This window comes from Schistocerca gregaria, chromosome 1 (assembly GCF_023897955.1).
Source record: "Schistocerca gregaria isolate iqSchGreg1 chromosome 1, iqSchGreg1.2, whole genome shotgun sequence".
In the NCBI taxonomy this organism is placed as follows: domain Eukaryota; kingdom Metazoa; phylum Arthropoda; class Insecta; order Orthoptera; family Acrididae; genus Schistocerca; species Schistocerca gregaria.
The window spans coordinates 840,537,598-840,561,208 of NC_064920.1; the positions used below are offsets into that span (position 1 = coordinate 840,537,598).

General features: G+C 38.2%; 1 protein-coding gene across 1 annotated transcript in view; it reads right to left on the minus strand.

Moving 5' to 3' along the window:
- The window catches only part of LOC126272404 (beta-glucuronidase-like), a 126,706-nt gene that overhangs the window by 65,560 nt on the left and 37,535 nt on the right, over positions 1-23,611 (minus strand). The window contains exons 4-5 of the mRNA XM_049975236.1: positions 13,078-13,244; positions 522-667 (exon numbers count right to left, since the gene is read on the minus strand). Of these exons, the coding sequence (XP_049831193.1) occupies positions 522-667; positions 13,078-13,244 (313 nt within the window). The remainder of the gene's footprint in view (positions 1-521; positions 668-13,077; positions 13,245-23,611) is intronic.

Consider the following 23,611-nt stretch of genomic DNA (forward strand, 5'->3'; position numbering starts at 1 on the left):
CACTATTTCACCACTTTCAATAAATTCCGTCTTAAATGATGCCAACAGTATAAGATCAGCCCTCTCCAAATTTTTAGTTTCTATCCTTAGTGGTTTGGCTAGGCAATAATGAGTCAGTCAGTCAGGACATTTCCTTTTATATGTAGAGATATGAATCAGTATAGTTCAGGTAGTCATTTAACAAGTAAAGAAGATAAACTGTCTTTCTTGCTTTTGAAACTTTTTGAAATATCTTTATAGTAAGTTACCTAAAAATAACCTTTTATACCGGCACATTGCCTTCAAAATGAACGAAACTTGTTGCATGTTCCAAGGTTGTTGAATACAATGTACTAGTTTCATACATAAATAATAATTTCTAAAGGTTATTTTCATGTAATTCTGAAAAAAATCCTGCAGTTTCACCAGTTATTGCAGAAAAATGATGTGGCCTATAGCAATTTAATAATGTATATGTTAGAAACTATCAATTTACACCACTTGAATTACAGTGTCTATGTGGTCTCTGATTCATATTTTACCTGTCCCATCAGGTAAGTAGTCAGTTGTAATGCTGATATCATCAATGCAGACCCCTGGTGTGGTGTAGAGATAAACAGGCCGATCAATGCCCGCATAATTAAAGAAATCAAATGTATAGCTCTGGTATGTCTTGGTGCCATTTGTACTGTACAACAAAAACAGTTCATAAAACATATTTATTTTACCTCTTTAAACAAATATACTTGGGGTGTTTCAGTCACATTATTATTGTGCATTCATATCAATCTGGCATTTGTGTATAAAATGGGAAAACTTGCAAACAGATGAAATAATGGTTGAACCAATAAAATAAATAACTCAATAAAATATTGGGACATGTTACTCAGATCCCTGGATTCACCTTATGAGAGGACAAGGGGAGCGCACAGTTTCCCCTAGTCATCATCTCAGGTGAGTCCCTCTCATCCCAGGGTCTAAGTGATCTGCCCCTCCTTTACAGCTTTCCCCATTCCATCCTTCTATCCTTCCTGAGGATGGACCTAAAAATTCCTAAAGCAAGGAATATTGTTTTTGCTTTTAAGTATGCCTGTCAGCAGCACAGGAATTTTACCTCCTGAATGTACACTGAGGTGACAGAAGTCAGTCTCCTAATATTGTGTCGGACCTGCTTATGACTGCCATAGTGCAGCAACTGGCAGGGGCTTGGAAAAGTCATTGGAAGTGCCCTGCAGAAATACTGATCCATGCTGCCTCTGTAGCAATCCACAATTGTGGAAGTGTTACCAGTGCAGGATTTTATGCAGAAATTGACATCTTGATTATCTCCCAGAATTGTTCAATGGAATTCATGTCAGGTCATCTGTGTGATCAGATCATTTGCTAGAACCATCTAGAATGTTTATCAAACTAATTATGAATAACTGTGACCTGGTAACATGGTGCATTGTCATCCATAAAAATTACATTGTTGTTTTGGAACATAAAGTCTATGAATAGCTGAAAATTGTCTGCAGGTAATCAAACATAACCAGTTCCAGTCAATCATTGGTTCAGTTCGACTAGAGGACGCAGTCCATTCCATGTAAACAGAGTCCACATCATTATGCAACCAACACCAGCTTGCACATTGTCTTGTTGACACTCTGGGTTCATGGCTTCATGGGGCTGCACCACACTTGAACCCCACTATCAGCCCTTATCAACTGAAATTGGGACTCATCTGACCAGACCACAAGTTTCCAGTCATCTGTGGTCCAACCAGTATGGTCACAAGCCCAGGAGAGGTGCTGCAGGTGATGTCATTCTGTTAGCAAAGGCACTCACATCAGTTATCTGCTGCAATAGCACAGTAATGCTATATTTCACTGCAGTGTCCTAACAGAGATGTTCATCATACATCTCACAGTGATTTCTATGGTTATTTTATGCAATATTGCTTTACTGTTAGCACTGACAATTTTATGCAGATGGTGCTGCTCTCAGTTGTTAAGTGATGGTCATTGGCCACTGCATTCTCCATGGTGAGAGGTAATGCCTGAAAGCTGTATTCTTGCAAACTCTTCACACTGTGGATCTCAGAATATTAAATTCCATAACAATTTCCAAATGTAATGTTCCATGCATCTAGCTCCAACCACCATTTCACTTTCATAGTCTGTTAATTCCCATTGTGTGGCCACAATCACATTGGACATCTTTTCACATGAATCACTGAAGTACAAATGACAGCTTCGCCAATGCACTGCCATTTTATACCTTGTGTACATGATACTTTGACAACCTGTAAAAATTCATATTCCTATCCAATGACTCTTGTCACCTCAATGTAAGTCTTTCTCTTTGAAGTTCTATATATTTTCCTCTCGGGATTTATCTTTTGATGCAAAAGATGTAAAATGACATGTAAGTCACAACAGTTTTTGTCAAGAAGTTCAAGATGAAATCAGAAGTAAATTTACACAAAAGCACTTATTCTAGTGAGACAATTAATCAAGTAATATTTTAAAAAATCAATTTAAAAACATGTAGTAACTTATCAAACACACATAAATATAACTTACAAATATTAGTCCTCTCCTTGACTATAATGAAGATAATGATGATCATGATAATACTGGTAATGAACACAGGTCTAAAACAATTATTAGACTCAAATATATGAAGCAGTGGTCTCACACTCTTTAAGGAACCTGAGTAATGAATGGAGCATCAAATATTTACTGATTGTAAGATACAAAAGCAGAGAAGTTAATGACGTTTTATTCATTAAGTCACTCATTCAAAATTATTTTCTGTAGCTTATAACATGAAAGAGGACTTACAGTATTTGCAGTACATCAGATCACATGTTAGTTTGAAACATTATTCTTAAAACCTTAAAACACTGCTGAATTTTCAGTTGTATTCAGAAGTGAAGGTTGAAGGGAAGGATGGCTGACAGCTGGGAAAGCGAGGCATCAAGCATGTGGAACAGGAATGTAACTCTGGTGATATTGCTCTGGTGCAAGTAAGGGAAGTTGAATGCAGCACATAATGACATGGGGGAGTGGACTGGGACGGGAAGTCATAACAGAGAAAGAGTGAGGCTGCAGGAAGGAGGGTGTAACAGCAGAATGAGTGAAATAAGGTTCATGAGTACAGAGTTGGATATGGATGTGGGACAAAGGCAAGTGGAGATTGAGGCCGGGAGGATTATAGAGTTGAAGAAAGTGTTGCAGGGATGATTTCCAGATATTCAGAGAATTACATAGAGGGCTACAGGCTGTTGAACAACCACTGAAGTTGAGCACAGTACTGTATTCACCACCAATTGGTCAACTCAACTTTTTGCCACAATTTGGTTATCATTGTTACTGTGAGTGGGGTGTTGGTTGTTGGTCATGCACACATAAAATGCTGTTACAAGTTGAAGCAAAGCTTGCATTTGACACGAGCACTTCCAAAGATGATCCTGCCTCTGGTGTGGTGGATATGCCTGTGACAGGTCTAGAGTAGGATACGCTGGGTGGACACACAGGCAGTTATCAAACCTTTCACAGGAGTATTACGCATGTGGCAAAGAGTTGGAGGTTGATATGGAATAAGGATTAATTAGACCATCTTGTAGATTAGGTGGGTGGCAGAATACCACTTTGGGAAGGGTGAGAAGGATTGGGGATAGGATGTTCCTCATTCGCGAGCACAGTGATAAATAGTAGGAGCCAAACTCTAGGAAACTTAGTTGTGGAAGATATTGCATGACATAATGTGTTTGAGACTAGTAGGTGAATCATCACACATCCTATTTGGATTCTCACCACCAACACAAGTTCTTCTGAAGAGAACATTTGGGAACTCTTCCTCAATGTAAAGAACATTAATGACAGCCACTGATGTATTGAGAAAAAGGAACAAATAACGGCATGCAAAACATATCAGAATTTGAGAATCACAGAATTTGGTTTCTTGCTTTCTGCAGCTACATGACTACTCTGCAATACATAATTAAGTGCCTGGCAGACAGTTTGTCTAACTACCTTCTAGCTACCTACACCTCTACTGTTCCACTCTCACAATGCACGCTGGAAGAAAAAACTTTTAAATCTTTCTGTGCAAGCTCTGATTTCTCTTATTTTGTTATGATGATCATTTCTCCCTATGTAATTGGGCTCCAATAAAATATTTTCACACTCCAAGGAGAAAGTCTGTGATTGAAATTTCATGATAAGTAAAAAACACCCTTGTTTTAATGATTGCCATCTCAGTTCATGTGTCATATCCATGGCACTTTCTCCCTTATTTTCCAATGATACAAAACAAGCTGCCATTCTTTGAATTTTATCAGTATCCTACATCAATGTTATCTGATGTGGCTCCCTCACTGCACAGCAATATTCTAGAAGAAGGTGGACAAGCACAGTGTATGCAGTCTCTAACATTTTCTAAGTGTTCTGCCAAAAAATCAAAGTCTTTGATTTGCTTTCCCTACAGTATTATCTATGTGATTGCTCCAACTTAAGTTATTTGTAATTGTAATCCCTAAGTATTTAGTTGAGTTTACAGCCTTTTATGGGATTTATCATCTAACCAAAATGTAGTGGTTCCTTTTACTACTCATGTGGACGACTTTACACTTTTCATTATTTAGACTCAATTGCCACTTTTTGCACCACACAGATGTCTTCTCTAAATAATTTTCAATTTATTTTGATCATCTGATGATTTTATGAGACAGTAAATGATAGTGTCATCTGCAAACAATCTAAGAGGCCTGTTCAGATTTTCTCCTAAATCATTTATGTATATCAGGTATAGCAGAGGGCCTACAACACTTCCTTGAGGATGCCAGATATTACTTATGTTTTACTCAATGATTTTCAGTCAGCTATTATCAACTTTAACCTTTCTGACAGGAAACCTTGAATCCAGTCACACAACTCAGATGATACACCATAGGCATGCACTTTGATTAGAAGTCACTTGTGATGAATGCTGTCAAAAGTGTTCTGGAAATCTGAAAGTATGGACTCAATTTGACATTCTCTGTTGACAGTACTCACTGCTTTGTGAGAATAAAGAGCTAGGTTTGTTTCAAGAATGATATTTTATGAAGCCATGTTACCTATTTGTCAGTAAATAATTTTCTTCAAGGTAAATTCATGATGTGCGAACACAGTATATGTTTCAAAATACTACTGGAAATCGATGTTAGTGATAGGGATCTGCAGATTACTCCTATTTCCTTTCTTGGGTGTTGGTGTGACTTGTACAACTTTCCATTCTTTGGATTTGGCTCTTTCTACCAATGAGTGGTTGTATGTGATTGATAAGTAAGAAGCTATTGTATCAGCATACTCTGAAAGAAACTAGACTGGTATATAATCTGGACTGGATACCTTGTCTTCTGACATGTTTTAAGCTGTTTCCCTACACCAAGGATAAGTACTTCTTAATTTACTCATATGGGCAGTTATTCTTGATTCTAACTCTGGAATATTTATTTCATCTTCTTCAGTGAAGGAATTTTGGAAAACCATGTTTAATAACTCTACTTTAGTGGAACTCTCATCAATAATGTCACCAATGCTATCACACAGTGAAGGTATTAATTGAATCTTGCCACTGGTGTACTTTTCATACAACCGAAATCTCTCTGGGTTTTCCCGCAGATTTCAAGACAGAGTTTCATTGTGGAAACTATTAGCAGCATCTTGCAATGAAGTTTCTGCAAAATTTCAAGCTTCAGTAAAACTTCACCAATCTTGAGGATTTTGTGTTTTAAATTTGGCAAGCTTTTTTTTTTGTTGCTTTTGAAACAGTATTCTGACCTGTTTTGTGTGCCATGGGGGATCAGTACCATCTATTATTACTGTATTTGGTACAGACCCTCTCAATTGCCACCAATACTATTTCTCTGAATTTGAACCACATCTGGTCTGTGCTTTGGTAGAAGTGTAGACTGTCTCTTAGAGAGGTAGCAAGAATTTTTTTTTATCTGCTTTCTTAATAGATGTATTTTGTGCTTATTTTGGTGGGTTTGGTTGTTATGGTATTCAGTTTAGCTACAACAATCTTGTACCCAATACCTGTCATAATGCTCCCTATTTGGTCAGGCTTATTTGTTGCTAAGAGGTGGAGTATGTTTTCGCAAAAGATGATTTTTTTACCTACCACTGACTTTAAGATATCAAGGGTTAATTGAAGTCACTGTCAACTACAATTGTAGGAATTGGGTACCTATTGGAAACGAGACTCAAGTTTGTTCGTTTTTTTTTTTTTTTTTTTTTTTTTTTTTTTTAACTGCTCAGCAACTGTGTCATCTGTGTCAGGGGGTCAAAAAAGGAACCAATTATTAGTTTATTCTGGTTATCAAGTATAACCTCTACCCATAACAACCCACAGGAACCACCTACTTCAAATTTCAATACAAGATAACCTACTTTTAACAGCAGTAAACACTCCACCACCAACTGTATTTAATCCTTTCTGAATGCAGTTAGACCCTTTGTAAAAATTTTGGCTGAAGTGGTTTCAAGCTTTAGCCAGCTTTCCATACCCATAAAACGTGAGATTCAGTGCTTTCTATTAGCACTTTGAGCTCTGGTTCTTATACAAGAGAGCTACGACAGTTTACAAATGTAATACTGATTGTTGCTATGTCTACCCTCATCCTGTGATCGTCCTGCACCCTCTGAAAGTGAAGCCCTTTCTTCACTTTCCCAAGATCCTCTAATCTAACCTTCCCCTCCCCCCCCCCCTCCACACACACACACGCACCCATGCACACACACACACACACACACACACACACACACACACACACACACACAGCCCCTGCTACCTGTGGAGCCACTGCCTGCATGTAGTGGATCCCTGGTTTATTAAGTGGAATATGAAAACCCATCACACTATGGTATGTGTCAAGGAATCTGCCATCTACACAGTTGCAAAACCATTTGAGTCTCTGATTCAGATATTCCACTCAACTCTGTACTGAAGGACCACAGTCAGTTCAGTTAATGACGCTACAGATGCTGAGTTCTGCCTTCATCTTGAAATCAAGATTGGCAGTCTTTACTGCTTCAGTTAGCAGCCCAAAACCGAAGAGAATTTGTTGTGATACAACATGAAACACATCATTAGTACCAACATGAGACACCACTTACAGTTGGCTATACCCTGTGCTCTTCACGGCATCTGGAATCATCCATTCCGCATCTGGAATGACTCCTCCTGGTATGCACACAGAGAACACGTTGGATTCCATCCTCTCCTTCGCAGCCATATCCATAATGGGCCCTATTAAATGCCTAAAGTTGGAGCTTCCAACTACCAGTAATCCCGCCCTCTGTCAATGGCCAGACCTTTTGGGCTAAAAGGCTTCCTGTGCAACAGAGCAAGCAACTTCATTTGGATGCATGTAGTGTAATCAATGCAGTAACATTGGTGTATGTCTACATCTACATCCATATTGTGCAAACCACCACAAAGTGCAGTACAGCTTTACAGCAGAGGTGGATACAGCAGAATGGTATTGCTCTTATACAGTGGGTGAATGTCTTTGACTTTCCCATGGTGTAGTGAGTTCTGACATTGCCTCCATAGATAATGATGTTCCTGCCAGCAGAAGAGACTGAGTTTCTGAGATACTGGAGTGTGAAGATTTTGCTTAAACCCGATGGCCTGCACATTCTCTGAAATTGTGTTCTAATAAAGAATATGTGGGATGTATATTAAGAGATGTGCTTTGTAGAGGATATTACCACATCTGACCCTAAAGAAACTGCATATCAGATTGATGTAGCACTGGAACAATGTGACCAAAAAATGTGGAGTAGCCTATAGGAAAGCATCCTAAGCAGATGTGGACCATGAATTACTGTACATGATGGAAGCATTCAATACCAATCTCTTGTCATATGTTAGGTAATAATATTTTCGGTCATTTTGGATTTTTGTTGTCCTGTCCCTCTCTGGTGGAAATATCCTGCATCATTAAGTAATTTAAAAATATTCTACAGACATATATTTGGTTTTTCAGCTATTATTTTATTTGTGCTGTTTGAGGCTTTCCCGGCGCTGCATTTGCTTGATAGGTTCACGGGAATTACGCCGGATAATATTGTAGAAACCGCACAATATTTCAGCAAGACAATTGCCTGCCATCTTCAGGTGCTACTGTCGCCTTGCAAAGAAGCTCGCCAATTTATATGCGGGCTTTCTACAACAGCGCAGGCGCCAGCGGGGCATAACATCATCGAAGACCAATCGTAGACAGCGTCAAATACAAGAGCCCTCTGCTGGAGAATGGGTCGTGGTCTGCGAAAGGGTGTTTTAAAACTTCTGAATGATGCTGCTGAAGAAATAAGGCGAGAGGCTTGCAGATCAATAACCAAGATGCCTGCACCCAAGCAGAACGTCACCATTGAAGAAAGAAGAGCGCTCCGTTCTTTAAAAGAAGACAATGATATAGTAATTTTACCTGCTGACAAGGGTAACGCCACTGTTCTTCTGCCTGCTACATCTTATTTTGGTAAGATGATGGACATACTACAGGATACAGCATATCGTCGTCTCCAGAAAGATCCGACGGATGCCGTACAACAAAAGACATCTGCTCTCCTCAAATCCAGCAAACTTCCTGACCATCTGAAGAAGAGTTTAAGAGAATGAGCACCAGTTCCACCACGACTTTATGGCCTGCCAAAGATACATAAGGAGAATGTTCCGCTTCACCCTATCGTCAGTAATATAGGTGCCCCAACATACCACCTAGCTAAACATCTGGCTTATCTTCTGAGTCCCATGATGGGGAAATGTGAACACTATATTCGAAACTCAGAAGATTTTATATGGCGACTGAAGAACCTGCGCCTTGAATCTACTGACTTACTAGTGAGTTTCGATGTGGTTTCTTTGTTCACACGGGTGCCTCTGATGGACTCATTACAACTCATAGGAGCTAAGCTGGAAGAAGACGTCTTACACCTTTTCAAACACGTGGTTACCTCGACTTTATTTAATGACCAGTATTTTGAGCAGACTGACGGTGTTGCTATGGGTAGCCCTCTGTCTCCCATAGTAGCTAATCTTTTTATGGAAGATTTCGAGGATAAAGCACTTCAGACGGCAGTTTTGAAACCCAAATGTTTTTGGAGATATGTAGATGATACGTTTGTGGTATGGCTGCATGGGACAGCAACGCTTCCTTCTTTCCTGCAACATCTGAACTCCCTCCATCCAAGCATCTGCTTCACCATGGAGGTAGAGAAAGATGGTGAGCTCCCGTTTCTGGATGTTTTGGTTCCTAGAAGAGGAGACGCCTTCCTGGGTCACAGTGTGTTCCGGAAGCCTACGCACACAGACTTGTATTTACAAGCTACGAGCTGTCATCATCCCTCACAGCACAGCGGTGTATTACGGACGCTAGTGCATAGGGCTAGAACTATCTCACATCAGGACAGCTTATCGGCAGAGCTTAGCCATCTCCGCCCTGTGTTTGCCCAGAACGGGTACTCCGAAAGCAAATCCGGAATGCATTTCAACCAGCACGCTCCAAACCTCAAGAAGAGCCTGAAGAGGCAGAGATCACCACGAGGTTGGTTTTTCTACCGTATGTCGGTGGCGTGTCTTTTAAGATGGGCAGAATTTTCAAGACGTACCGGATTAAATGGGTTTTCCGGCCTCCAGCACAAGTGCAATCAATGCTGTATTCTGTTAAAGACAACCTCGGCCTGAGAAGACCAGGAATATATAAAATCCCGTGCCAATGCGGGAAGTATTATATTGGCCAGACATGTCGTACGATCAAAGGCAAATGCGATGAACATAAACGTCACACAAGGTTGGGTCAGCCAGAGAAAGCTGCGGTTGCTGAACACTGCCTTGACACGGGACACAGCATGAATTATAAAGAAACCAAGATCCTCTTGCATGCTTCCACATACTGGGACTCCATCATCAAAGAGGCGGTCGAGATACGTATAAACAGTGACCTAATAAACAGAGACATGGGGTTTCACCTGAGCAAAGCCTGGGAGCCAGCCTTGGCGGCACTAAGGAATCGTCAGCTGCAGAGTGGCAACCACACTGAATTAACGCAGATGGGAAGTCTCAGCGCAGATGCTTAAATCGCACGCCAACACCTCGCGCGCGCGAACGGAGTCCGTCGCTCCCGGCCGCATTTTCCCGCACTGCAGCGTGCTTTCGCAGACCGCGACCCATTCTCCAGCAGAGGGTTCTTGTATTCGACGCTGTCTACGATTGGTCTTCGATGACGTTATGCCCCGCTGGTGCCTGCGCTGTTGTAGAAAGCCAGCATATAAATTGGCGAGCTTCTTTGCGAGGCGACGGTAGCACCTGAAGATGGCGGGCAGTTGTCTCACTGAAATATTGTGTGGTTTCTACAATATTATCCAGCGTAATTCCCGTGAACCTATCAAGCATTATTTTATTTGTCAATAGACATTTTGAAGCACTGCTTTATCATCAGGCCTTCATCTGACTACTGAAGGGCTTTCACTGTAGTGTCAGCCATAGATGAACCTGTACTCATGGAAGGTTGTAATGAATTTTAATTGAAGAAATACACAAAATAATAATAGAAGGAAGAAAACATAAATATTTTAGATATTCTTTAGCAGCTATTATCAATGAACCGAAGAGCATCAGCAGATACAGAAACCAGTAAAACTGTTAGAGGAGCAGATACTAAGTCAGATACAAAAATGGATTTCAGGTGGTTCCAAGTTTCTTCCCCAATGGCTGCTGGAAACTTGCTTGAGACTGTTGTACCAGAATAAAGAATCCTAAACTGTAATTTTATTTTTGTACATAAATTGTCTTCATTTTTTCATACACTAACTAGCTATTCATGGCCATGTGTTGCTACGGCTTAGCATGGTTAAATCTAAAATAAAGAAAAGAGAAGACACACATTTGTAATATGAATAGGAACTGGATATACAACCTAATCTCCTTCTTCCTCTTGTCTCTGTCCATCTCCTCGTTTCCACTTTCTGTGTTCATTTCCTCCCACCCCTCTGTCCATCTACTATTCCACATTCTATTTGACACCAAGCATTGTTAATTGTTATTGCAAATTCAGATTCTGTAGATTCTGGAGATTTAAGATTTTAACAGATGAACAATTACATAATGAAATAGCTCATAACAGATAAGTGTCTGTGATAATGTAGCCTATTTGCTCAGAGCTAAGCTTTATACTTTCAGAATTGTTACCAGTAGGTTCAAACAACGTGCACATGTTATGGAAATGCTTCAAGAACTCAAATTGAAATCACTGGAGGGAACACAACTGAGAAAATTTGGAGAACTAGCACTTGAAGTTGACTGAAGAACAATCTTACTGCTGTCAACATAAAGTCTGTGTAAGGACAAATTATGATAAGATTCAAGAAGTGAGGACTCATATGGAGACGTATAAACAGTCATTTTTCCATCAATCTATCTTCAAGTGGTGCAGGAAAGGAAATTAATAGTAGTGGTATGGGATACCATTTGCCATGCATCATGCAGTGGCTTGTGAAGTATGTGTGTAGATGTAGAAAATTCTTGAAAATTCATATTTGTGATGAAATACACAGAACACAAGGAATCATTTAATGTGTGTAGTTGCCATTTAAATATAAATTAAATGTGAGTTTTGAGTGAAGATAATGTTCTATTTTCTCTTGGTAATGAGGAGAGCCAGTCCTGATGAAACTCTGCCATCTGGTGAGCAAGATGTTTGAGACAGGCAAAATACCCTCAGACTTCAAGAAGAATATAATAATTCCAATCCCAAAGAAAGCAAGTGTTGACAAATGTGAAAATTACTGAACTATCAGTTTAATAAGCCACAGCTGCAAAATACTAACACGAATTCTTTACAGACGAATGGAAAAACTGGTAGAAGCTGACCTCGGGGAAAATCAGTTTGGATCCCGTAGAAATATTGGAACATGTGAGGCAATACGGACCCTACAACTTATCTTAGAAGGAAGATTAAAGAAAGGCAAACCTATGTTTCTAGCATTTGTAGACTTAGAGAAAGCCTTTGACAATGTTGACTGGAATACTCTCTTTCAAATTCTTAAGGGTAGGAAAGGGGTAAAATACAGGGAGCAAAAGGCTATTTACAATTTGTACAGGAACCAGTTGGCAGTTATAACAGTTGAGCGACATGAAAGGGAAGCAGTGGTTGGGAATGGAGTGAGAGAGGGTTGTAGCCTCTCCCCAATGTTATTCAATCTGTATATTGACCAAGCAGTAAAGGAAACAAAAGAAAAATTCGGAGTAGGTATTAAAATCCACGGAGAAGAAATAAAAACTTTGAGGTTCACCAATGACATTGTAATTCTGTCAGAGACAGCAAAGGACTTGGAAAACGAGGATAATGGAATGTAGTTGAATTAAGTCAGGTGATGCTGAGGGAATTAGATTAGGAAATGGGACACTTAAAGGAGTAAAGGAGTTTTGCTATTTGGGGAGCAAAATATCTGTTGATGGTCGAAGTAGAGAGGATATAAAATGTAGACTGTCAATGGTGAGGTATGCGTCTCTGAAGAAGAGAACTTTGTTAACATCGAGTATAGATATAAGTGTGATGAAGTCGTTTCTGAAAGTATTTATACAGAGAGTAGCCATGTATAGAAGTGAAACATGGATGATAAATAGTTTGAACAAGAAAAGAATAAAAGCTTTCGAAATGTGGTGCTACAGAAGAATGCTGAAGATTACATGAATATATCACATAACTAATGAGGAGGTATTGCATAGAATTGGGAAGAAGAGGAGTTTATGGCATAACTTGACTAGAAGAAGGGATCAGTTGGTAGGACGTGTTCTGAGGCATCAAGGGATCACCAATTTAGTATTGGAGGGCAGCACGGAGGGAAAAAATTGTAGAGGGAGACCAAGAGATGAATACACTAAGCAGATTCAGAAGGATGTAGGTTGCAGTAGATACTGGGAGATGAAGAAGCTTGCATAGGATAGAGTAGCATGGAGAGCTGCATCACAACCAGTCTGAGGACTGAAGACTGCAACAACAACAACAACAACAACAACAACAACAACAATGTTCTATTTATTTTTACAGGCTTGTGTACTTACGTCTCCAGTGTTGTAAATGAGCCTTGTGGAATAGTTACATTATTAAGCAAATTGCTCACTGCAACTGTAACTAGATTGTTTCCTCCATAGATAATGTCAGATGTGACTTCAGATTGGAATGGTAGATGGCCAATATCATGTTCCATCACCTTGTTGCCATTCACCCACTATATAAAAACAGAAAAATACAAATGTATACTCTGAGAATTACTTAATAACTGCAACTAAAATTTATTTGAAAATTTATGTATTTCAGGTTTTAAATACAATGGTGGATTAGGGTAAGCACTTTGGAAGTGTCACTTACTCAAATAGCAATTTCTTAGCACTCCTAGAACATAACCAGTCAATATTTAATTATAGTGACAGTTTCTTCTCAGACTTTATATGGTATCATCACATGTTAGAAAAGCTGTTCTTATGCAAAATTATATCACAAGTACTATACAGTATTAAAAGGTTATTGTTTCATTTGCATAAAATATGTGAATAAAATCGTAACACATGGATCATATGAAGATTTCAGCAACATCCTTAATGTTGAACATTTACTAGATTTTTAAAGATTTTGATTTTATTGAGAAATATAATTTATGTGCCTAATAACATCACTAGCTAAACATTCGACTTAGGATACATCAAGATGTATGTCCTGATATTCATAATTAGAGAAATACAGTGATTCATGACATTATGCAATACAGGGTAGTAATGTTAGCACTAAGTACACCATGGTGAAATTGTGATATGTGGCATTGTGATGTGGATATGAGATACACTAGAAAACTGTATAGGGGTGGGACTTACTGTCTGTGATGTACCCCCGTGACTGGCACAGACAACATTATTGCACAGTGTGATCCTGTTACACAGTAGTGTTTTCCCATACTATGGACCGAGACATTCTACATGGTGTTCATAAATCTATTTACTGCAGGACAAGTGCCTGCTGGATGTCAGTTATGGTCAATTTTGCCAATGTTTGAATTTTAATCCACTGGTCCAGTGCATACCAAATACATTCATCTATGGTGAACTGGCCTCTCTTATGCATGGTGTCCTCATTTTGCAGGCACTCACCTAGCAAGCCAGCCACATGTGACTACTACAGGTATTAAAGTGTCTTCAGAAAGAAAAAGAAAACTGTATGAGACAGCAAGAACTAGTAAAGATTCAGAAGTAGTTTTGCACTATAAGAATTATTGTAACATACTGAGAAAAGTTGTAAGGAAATCAAAAAATATGTATGTTAGAGATGAAATTAACAACTCCAGCAATAAAATCAAATCAATATGGAATGTTGTTAGAAGGGAGACAGGAAAACTAACCATTGGGGTAGGTGTTAAAGAGAATGAGACCATCTTAACCAACAGTACACAGGTAGCCAATGTATTTAACAATCACTTCTTAAGTGTAAGAGTAAAAATTGGAGAGAATAATTCAAAAGAAAAAGCCAGGCAGTACACGGAAGAATCAGTTTTGAAAAATTTTAGTCAGATTAAGTTTCATCTAACAACTTCTTGTGAAATAAGGAAAATTATTAAAACTTTGAAAAATAAATGTTCTGTTGGAGTAGATGACATCTCTAACAAGTTATTAAAACAATGTGGAGCAATTACAGCTGATGTTTTGAGTAACATATGTAGTGCATCATTGACTCAGGGTATTTTTCTAGACAGGTTAAAATATGCCATTGTCAGGCCTCTCTACAAAATGGGGGAAACCATAGATGTCAACAATTACTGGCCAATATCCTTTCTTACAGCATTTTCAAAAATCTTTGAGAAAGTAATGTACTCAAGAGTGTTTAGCCATCTCAACAGTAATGGGATACTTAGTAAATCATAGTTTGGGTTTCAGAAATGCTGTTCCACTGAGACAGCAATATACAATTTCACTGTCCACATAATAGAGCCTTTAAATAGCAAAATGACACCAGTAGGAATATTCTGTGACATATCCAAAGAATTTGATTGAGTGAACCATGACATGTCAGAGAAATGACAAATGTATGGTACAAATGGAACAGCATATGAGTGGTTTAAATCATATCTACAGAATAGGAAGCAATAAGTCTCTTTATATGCTTAAAGTGATTCAAAGTAGTTTGCCACTTCATCTAAGTTGGGTGAAATTACATTATGTGTTCCACAAGGTTCGATCATGGCTCCCCTCCTGTTCTTGATATATGTGAATGACCTCCCTTCTTACATGAAACAAGATGCTGAACTGGCATTGTTTGCTGATTATACAAGCATAATTATTAATGCAGTAAAAGAAAGTCCAAAGAAAATAATACAAATAAGATCTTTGGAAAAGTTATTAATTGGTTTTCAGTGAATGGGCTTGCTCTGAACTTTGAAAAAACACAGTACATCCAATTTTCTGCTGAAAAAAGTATAATTCCTTCAATAAACATAACACATCATAAGAAGTCAGTAGCCACGGTAGAGCATACTAAGTTTTTGGGTGTACATATAGACGATAATCTTAAATGGTAAAGTCATATTTTGGATCTCCTAAAGCGACTAGGCTCAGCAACTTTTGCAATCAGAATAATTGCCAATTTTTAGGATGTAGAAGTTAGTAAGCTAACATACTTTGCATAGTTCCCCTCTCTGATTTCACACAGAATAATATTCTGGGGCAACTCAACACTTAGGCAAAAGGTATTCACTGCTCAAAAGAAAGTAGTTAGAATAATCTGTGGGGTTCATAGTCACACATCTTGTAGGAATCTGTTTAAAAGGTTAGGAATTCTTACAACTGCTTCACAGTACATTTACTCAGTAATGAAATTTTTTCTCAACAACATGGACCAGTTTAAAATCAACAGCGATATTCATGATTACAATACCAGAAAAAAGAAAGACCTACACTATACTTTACATAACCTATCTTTGGCACAGAAAGGGGTAAAATAAACTGCTATAAAACTTTTTGATAAATTAGCAGATGAAATAAAATGTCTGACAGACAGCAGTAATAGTTCCAAAAACAAATTGAAATCATACCTCCTTGACAACTCCTATACCATAGATGAATTCTTGAATATGAGTAAATAAATCTGGAGATATAATGTATGCATTTTGTGCCATTTAAGGGAATGGGATAGATAATAGAAATATTTAGGTATAACACTATAGTGTTAAAAAAAGGAAAAAAAAACTGGTTTCCTGTGCGCATTTCTTGTGCATTTGACACGTTCCACATCATAACGGTTTTCCGCACTATTGATCAATGCAACATGTAACTAACTAACTAGGCATTATCACTGATTAGATGGAACCCAGACCTAGATGTAGTTTGCTGTGGTGGTGAAACAGATCAAAAGCTGTGCATCTACTCTGCTATTATAGTTATGTGTTATGAAACTGTGCTATTAGCTTTCTGCCTTTTGATCTAGATCCACATCTAGACTACATCCTTACTCTGCAAACTACTGTGTAACACATAGCAAAGAGTACATATAATTTCACCAAGTATTAAGGTTTCTTGCCTTTTTATGTACGTAAGGAGTATAAAAAGAATGTCTGCTAAAGTTCCTCTGTGTGTGCAGTTACAGGCCTATCTTATCATTGCAGTCCCTGTAGGAGTCATGCCACATGTAACAGGCAGTGGTATATTCCTTGATTTCTCACTTAATATTGGTTCTTGAAACTTTGTTGGTAGGCTTTTGTGGGATGGTTGACATTTGTCTGCATCTATACTCTGCAAACCACTGTGAAGGGCATGGCAGAGGGTATGTCCCATTATACCAATTATTAGGGTTTCTCCCCTTTCCATTCACATATGGAGCACAGGAAAAACTATCATTTAAGTGCATCTAAGCATACTGTAAGTAATCTAATCTCATTCTCAGAATCTATAAGTGAGCAATACATAGAAAGTTGCAGTATGTTCCTTTAGTCATCATTTAAGCCAGTTCCTGAATCTTTATAAGTAGGCTTTCTGGATGTAGTTGTCTATCTTCAAGAGTCTGCCAACTCAGTTTCTTCAGCATTTCTGTTACATTCTCCCATGCGTAAGAAAAACTGCAACCATTCATGCTGCTGTTCTCTGTATATGTTCAATATCCCCTGTTAGTCCTATCTGATGCATGTCTCTCCCACTTGAGAAATAGCACTCTCCCACACCCAGGTATTAGTGTGAGTTTACAGATTCCAGCTATGACTCACTGATATTATATTCATAATATATTATGTTTTCAATGTGTTAAGTACACAATTTTAAATTTCTGAACATTTAAAGCAAGCTGACAATGTTTGCACTACTTTAAAATCTTAACAAGATCTGAATTAATATTTATGCAGCTTCTTTGAGACAATATTTCATTATAGATTATACAAAAACTCTAAGATTTCTATTAATATTGTCTGCAAGGTCATTAATATACAACATGGATAGGAAGGGTCCCAGCACACTTCCCTGGGGCACAAGTGGAGTCACTTCTACATCTGACAATGACTCTCCATCCAAAATAACATGATACATCCTCCCTACAAAAAAATCCTCAATCCAGTCACAAATTTCACTTGATACCCCATTGATGGTACTTTTGACAATAAGCATATATATGGTACTAAGTCAAATGTTTATCAGAAATCAAACAATATTGCATCTATCTGACTGCCTTAATCCAAAGCCTTCAGTATGTCACATGTGCAAATGCGAGTTTCATCATCAGCGTCTTCATAATCTATGCTGGTTTGCATGGAAGAGGTCATTCTGTTTGAGATACATTATGCTTGAACTCAGAATATGTTTTAAGATTCTAAGACAAATGTGTATCAAGGACATTGGATGGTAGTTTTGTGGCTCACTTCTGCTACCCTTCTTGTAAATGGACATAACTTGTGCTTTCTTCCAACTACTGGGCATCATTTTTGTTCAAGGGATCTGTGGTAGACTGTATTTAAAAGAGAAGGCTAACTCAGCTACAAATTCAGTGTGTAATCTGACAGGAATTTCATTGTACCTTGGAGCTTTGTTCAATTTTAATGATTTCAGCTGTTTCACAACACAACTGACGCCAGTACTTACTTTGAGGTGACAAATTCATGGGATACCTGCTAACCTTGTGTCAGACCTCAATTTTCCCACCATAGTGCAGCATATAAATATAGCATGGACTCAGCAACTCACTAGAAGCCCCTGCACTACTGAGCCATGCTGCCCCTATAGCCATCCATAGGCCATAACTGTGGAAAAGTCGCTGGTGTAGGATGTTGCGCACGAACTGATCTCTCTATTAAATCCCATAAATGTTCAATGGAATTCATGTTGGGTGATCTAGGTGGCTAAATTGTTTGCTGTATTCCAGAATGAGATTTTCACTCTGCAGCGGAGTGTGCGCTGATATGAAACTTCCTGTCAGATTAAAATTGTGTGTCGCACCAAGATTCGAACTCAGGATCTTTGCCTATGTGGGCAAGTACTCTATCAACCGAGCTACCCAAGCACGACTCATGACCCATTTTCACAGCACTTGCCTACAAAAAGCAAAGGTCCTGAGTTCAAGTCTCAGTCTGTCACACAGTTTTAATCTGCCAGGAAGTTTCATGTTTGCTAAATTGACCAGAATGTTCCTCAAACCAATGATGAACAATTGTGGGCTGGTGACATGACACCATAGTTCAGGAACATGAAGTCCATGAATGGTTGCAAATGGTCTCGAAGTAGCTGAACATAACAGTTTCCAATCGATGATTGGGATCCAGTTCATTCCATGTAAACACACCCCACACCATTATGGAGCCATGACCAGCTTGCATAGTGCCATGTTGACAACTTGGGTCCATGGCTAGATGGGGTCTGCATTACACTCAAACCCTGCCATCAGCTCTTACCAACTGAAATCGGGACTCAGCTGACTAGGTCATGGTTTTCCAGTGGACTAGGGTCCAACCAATATTGTCACAAGCCTGTGAAACATACTGTAGGTGATGTTATGCTGTTAGCAAAGGCATCCGTGCTGGTCATCTGCTGCCGTAGCCCATTAATGCCACATGTCACTGCACTGTCCAAACAGATACATCTGTGTATGTCTCACATTGATTTCTGCAGTTATTTTATGCAATGTTGCTTACCTGTTAGCTCTGACAACTGTACACAAATGCTGCTGCTCTTGGTCATTAAGTGAAGGCTATCGGCCACTGTGTTGTACATTTTGAGAAGTAATGCCTGAAATTTGGTATTCTCAGTACACTCTTGACACTGTGGATCTCAGAACTCTGAATTCCCTAAAGATTTCCAAAACGGAATGTCCCCTGTGTCTAGTACCAACTACCATTTCATATTCTAAGTCTGTTAATTCCCACTGAGTGTCCATAATCAGATTGGAAACCTTTTCACATGAGTCACATGAGTAAAACTGACAGCTTCTCCCTTTTATACCTTATGTAAATGACACTACTGTGTTTGGTATATGTGCATATCAATATCCCATGACTTTTGCCACCTCAGTGTATTTCATTGCCTTCTAAGTGGTACATATATTAAACTGGAGCAATTCTCCTGGTTTTTATTTGCAAAGGAACATTTGAAAATGAGTTAAGCATTTCAGTTTGTGCTTTGTTGTGCTCAATTTCAGTTCTTGTCTTATTTGTGAGTGACTGGACACTAACTTTGGTGCAACTAACAGCCTTTACATATGAACAGAATTTCTTTGGGTTTGGTGAAAGGTCATTTGACAGTACTGTGCTACAGCAGTCATTGAAGGCTTCATACATTGCTCTCTCGACAGCCAAATGCAATTCTTTCAGCATTTCTCTATCTATAGCCCTATGCTTTGCCTTATAAATATAGTGTAGTTATCTCTGCCTCAAGTTGCCAACTTTGCTACTGGGGACATATCTGTCTAGTGCATGGTCAACTATTCTTTTAAACTTGAGCCATAGTTCCTCTACATGCCCCTGTCCTGTGCTGAAAGTTTCAAAATTCTTCAAGAGTGCTGCAGTTTAGGTTTTTCAGCAATTTCATGACACTGTCCCATGTGTCAAACATGCTTGTGACCATTTGTATTACCCTTCTTTGTATAACATCCTTGAATCACTCACAAGTAGGGCAGACAGTGGTAACTTATTACTGAAGACAGAAAGAAAATTATTCAAAGATCCAAATGAAGTCAGTAATCTTTTTAATCGGCATTATGTTGAGGTAGCAGAGAAATCCATAAATCCTAAAAAATCTGTAGGAAATAAAGCTCAAGTATCACCTCCTGTCTGACTGGATGTCTTTTCATGTTCCCAGCAAATTAAACACTAATAACAATAATATTGCATAATTGGAGTGACTAGATAATATATTTACTATAATAATTAAACAGGGTTGATGTGATCATTGACTTTTCTTGAGAATTCAACTATGGAAGAATGAATATTCCCTAACACCTACAAAGAAGTAAGGTAGTGCCTGCATATAAAGGTGGAGATGGGGAAGCTCTCAAGGATAATCTAACATGTTTTACGAAGTGAAAATGATGACAAAAGCAATGGAAATCTTTGTATTCCTACATTCTTAATGCTCTGTAGATCCCATTAAGAAGGAGAACATTCAAGTATGTGGAGTGAGTCGAAGTGTACATTGATAAAATCACAGAAACTTCATCTGTATGCTGTATTAACAGTAAACTGTCACTATACTGCTTAATGTTAATCACACTTGTGCTGGCTAAAATTAATCTGGTAAGTTAGAAAGGAAACTGCTACACTGAGAAAAGCTGCTGGAACCTCAGTTGCACTAAAAAGTTATTATAGTCTAGTTGACAAAGTAAATTATGGGACACATATGTGTAGATGCAAATTTTTGTACAGTGGTAGGGGGGAGTGTAATGAATAACATACTAAAAATCCTGATAGGTGGTGTGTGAGTGTGGAGATGGAAGGCATTGGAAGGTCACTTTTTTGTGTTTTTCTTGACTGTCTCAAAAATTGTGACTTCTAGCAAAAATGTTTCCCAATACGAAATTAAACTACATTAAATTCCCTACAAAAAGGTCCTACTGATTTTCCTGTAGGACTAATAGTTTCCATATTGCAGGAGATGGAAAAAATGCAGATTATTAGAAATATTGTTTTAATGGTATAAAATTAATTTATATTGTTAAATAATGTGAGTAAGAACAAATAGTAAATGTTTGTATCACATCTGCCTTCAGTAAAATTGTATTAAGGGATAATTGTGTTCTGCGGGTGTAACAAGGTGGAAAGGTAGAGGTGCAGGTTAGAAGCAGGAGGGAAAGTAGGTCACTGGGTTGTGATCATGTACTCTTCTCCTTCATAGGCCTGCAAAAAGAAGAGTGAGTAGGCAGTACCCCATTCTTTGTGCTGTACTGCATCACAAAAAGCACTGCAGGGTGTTCCACAAAGTTACAATGATCCTTCAAAAGTTTGCATTATGCATCGATGGCAAAGCAGTGTACAGACAGGCCTGGGGGGTGTCTAATTTCCACAGAGTGTGTTAATGCTACATGGAATACTGATATGAATTATTAATAATGCATATGTACAAAATCTACTTTCCTCTCTGCACATTGTTTCACAATGCTAGAGGGAAATTGATTATTATTATTATTGATCCTGCATGGCAACTATAACATTCCTCCAGGAAAGGCAACTTTCCCGAATGTGAGTGCTGCTCACTTTTCAGTTTGGAGACAGACTATACATTTCAGCATTTCCTATCCAATTCTATCATGTGAGTAGACAACGTACTTCACTGACCTTGTATTTGTACTGTGGACTATTTTCAGTTTATTAAATGAATACTTCTTTGCAGTCATTAAATGAGATGTGTAAAAAGGCTCGACAGCTGCAACTGTCTGCTGTCTACCACACTGAAGAGCCTTCCACAAGTGTAACATACTGTGAATATGTATTCAACAATGTTGATTTCATTGTCTCCACTATCAATGGCTGGAATAGTTTTCACAACTTGAGGGTATCAAATGCACCATCCCAACTATAGCTCTCCCAAAGACTGAAGAAGCCCAGAGGCTTAAACTGGCTCTCTCTATAACAGAAGTAAGCCAACTAGGTATTGTGGAACTCCAGATATTTCAACACAAGTCAACAATTCATTACAGAAGATTATTTTTCTGTGTGTAAACATGATCAGTACTATTCCATCAGACATATTGACACCTGCGGTGTTCCAGATTTAGTAAGCAGCACTGTCCCTATTTTATGTTTGAGTTGCATCAGGTAAACCATAACTGTATATGCTTTAATTATGTAAATTCATTTATATGCTGACTATTCTGAAATATCAGTGTTTTGTGCTTGTTTCATGTTGCATGGAGGAGATCCTGGCAGATGTTCCACCAATACAGCAAATCGGCACTGCAGGTCACTTATCACGAGAGTGCTGATAGTCCGTGGTGGTAAGAACATCAGATCGGTATTGTCAGCATCACCTTTGTACAGTGTTAAAAAGTAATGTTTGAAATGAATATATGAAACTGTATCAGTTCTATATAATGTCTTGGGCTTATGTGACCATTGCAAGTCATCAATGTTTGTAAAGGAAACTGATTGTTAACTACATGTGTGTCAACTACATCTAATGATTAGCATAGTAATAGTAATGCTGAACTATAATGAAGTTAATGAATTTGGATGTCTTGGAAGATAATCTTTAAAAGGATCTGACTGATGCTATATGGGAAGGATGTATCAACTATAAACTGGTGGTGACTACTGAGACCAATTTTGAGGTTATTAATGGACAAGACAATTTTGTGAATTCATGCACAATTGAACACTGTAAAAGTTGTTTCCAAACAGTGAAAAGTGCCTAATTAGGTTTGGGAAATGTTATGTCACTGAAAACATTAACTTTTACTTAAGTGATAAGAGAATAGTTTTGTTTGATCACTTGATTTCAAATTTTATCTTGGCTGTCATTCAAGTAATTGATGTTTTCACACAGACTTCACTTTGCATTCATATCTGGGAGACTCTCCAATTATCATTTTAGATTGAAGAGGAGTTTGATGTTAAAGTGAATGTGGAAATTTAGAATTATAATAATTCTTCGAATTTCTTGCCAGTTATTGATTGACATCTGAATGTAAAGTAGTAGGAAGTGATATATTTTAATGTTACACAATAGGACTGTTGAAGAATATCTGTGGTTGACTGAATTTTATCAAGTTGATGAGCTATTGTTTTAGCAAAACAAAAAAACATTTCTTACATGCTGAAGATGATTTACTATAAAATTAAAAGACAGCCCCTTCTCAACTAGCCAGACTAAATAAATATCATATGTAAATGTTGCAGAAAAATGGATATAATTCCACCTAAATAAGATATAAAATCATCCATGAAGAAATTTTCATATGAGTTTTGGTATTGTTGATAAACACAGTCATTTATGTTATTGGAAAGAGGCTTCGAAGAAATTTAGTTAACCATTGGTACTTCTGAAGGAAAGGGTTCAATGTTTTTTCGTAACCTGAATACACTAGCTTCGGTTGGTAAAATGTTGAAGACATGGTAAGTAGTTCCACTCAGTGCAGCCTACTCTATGA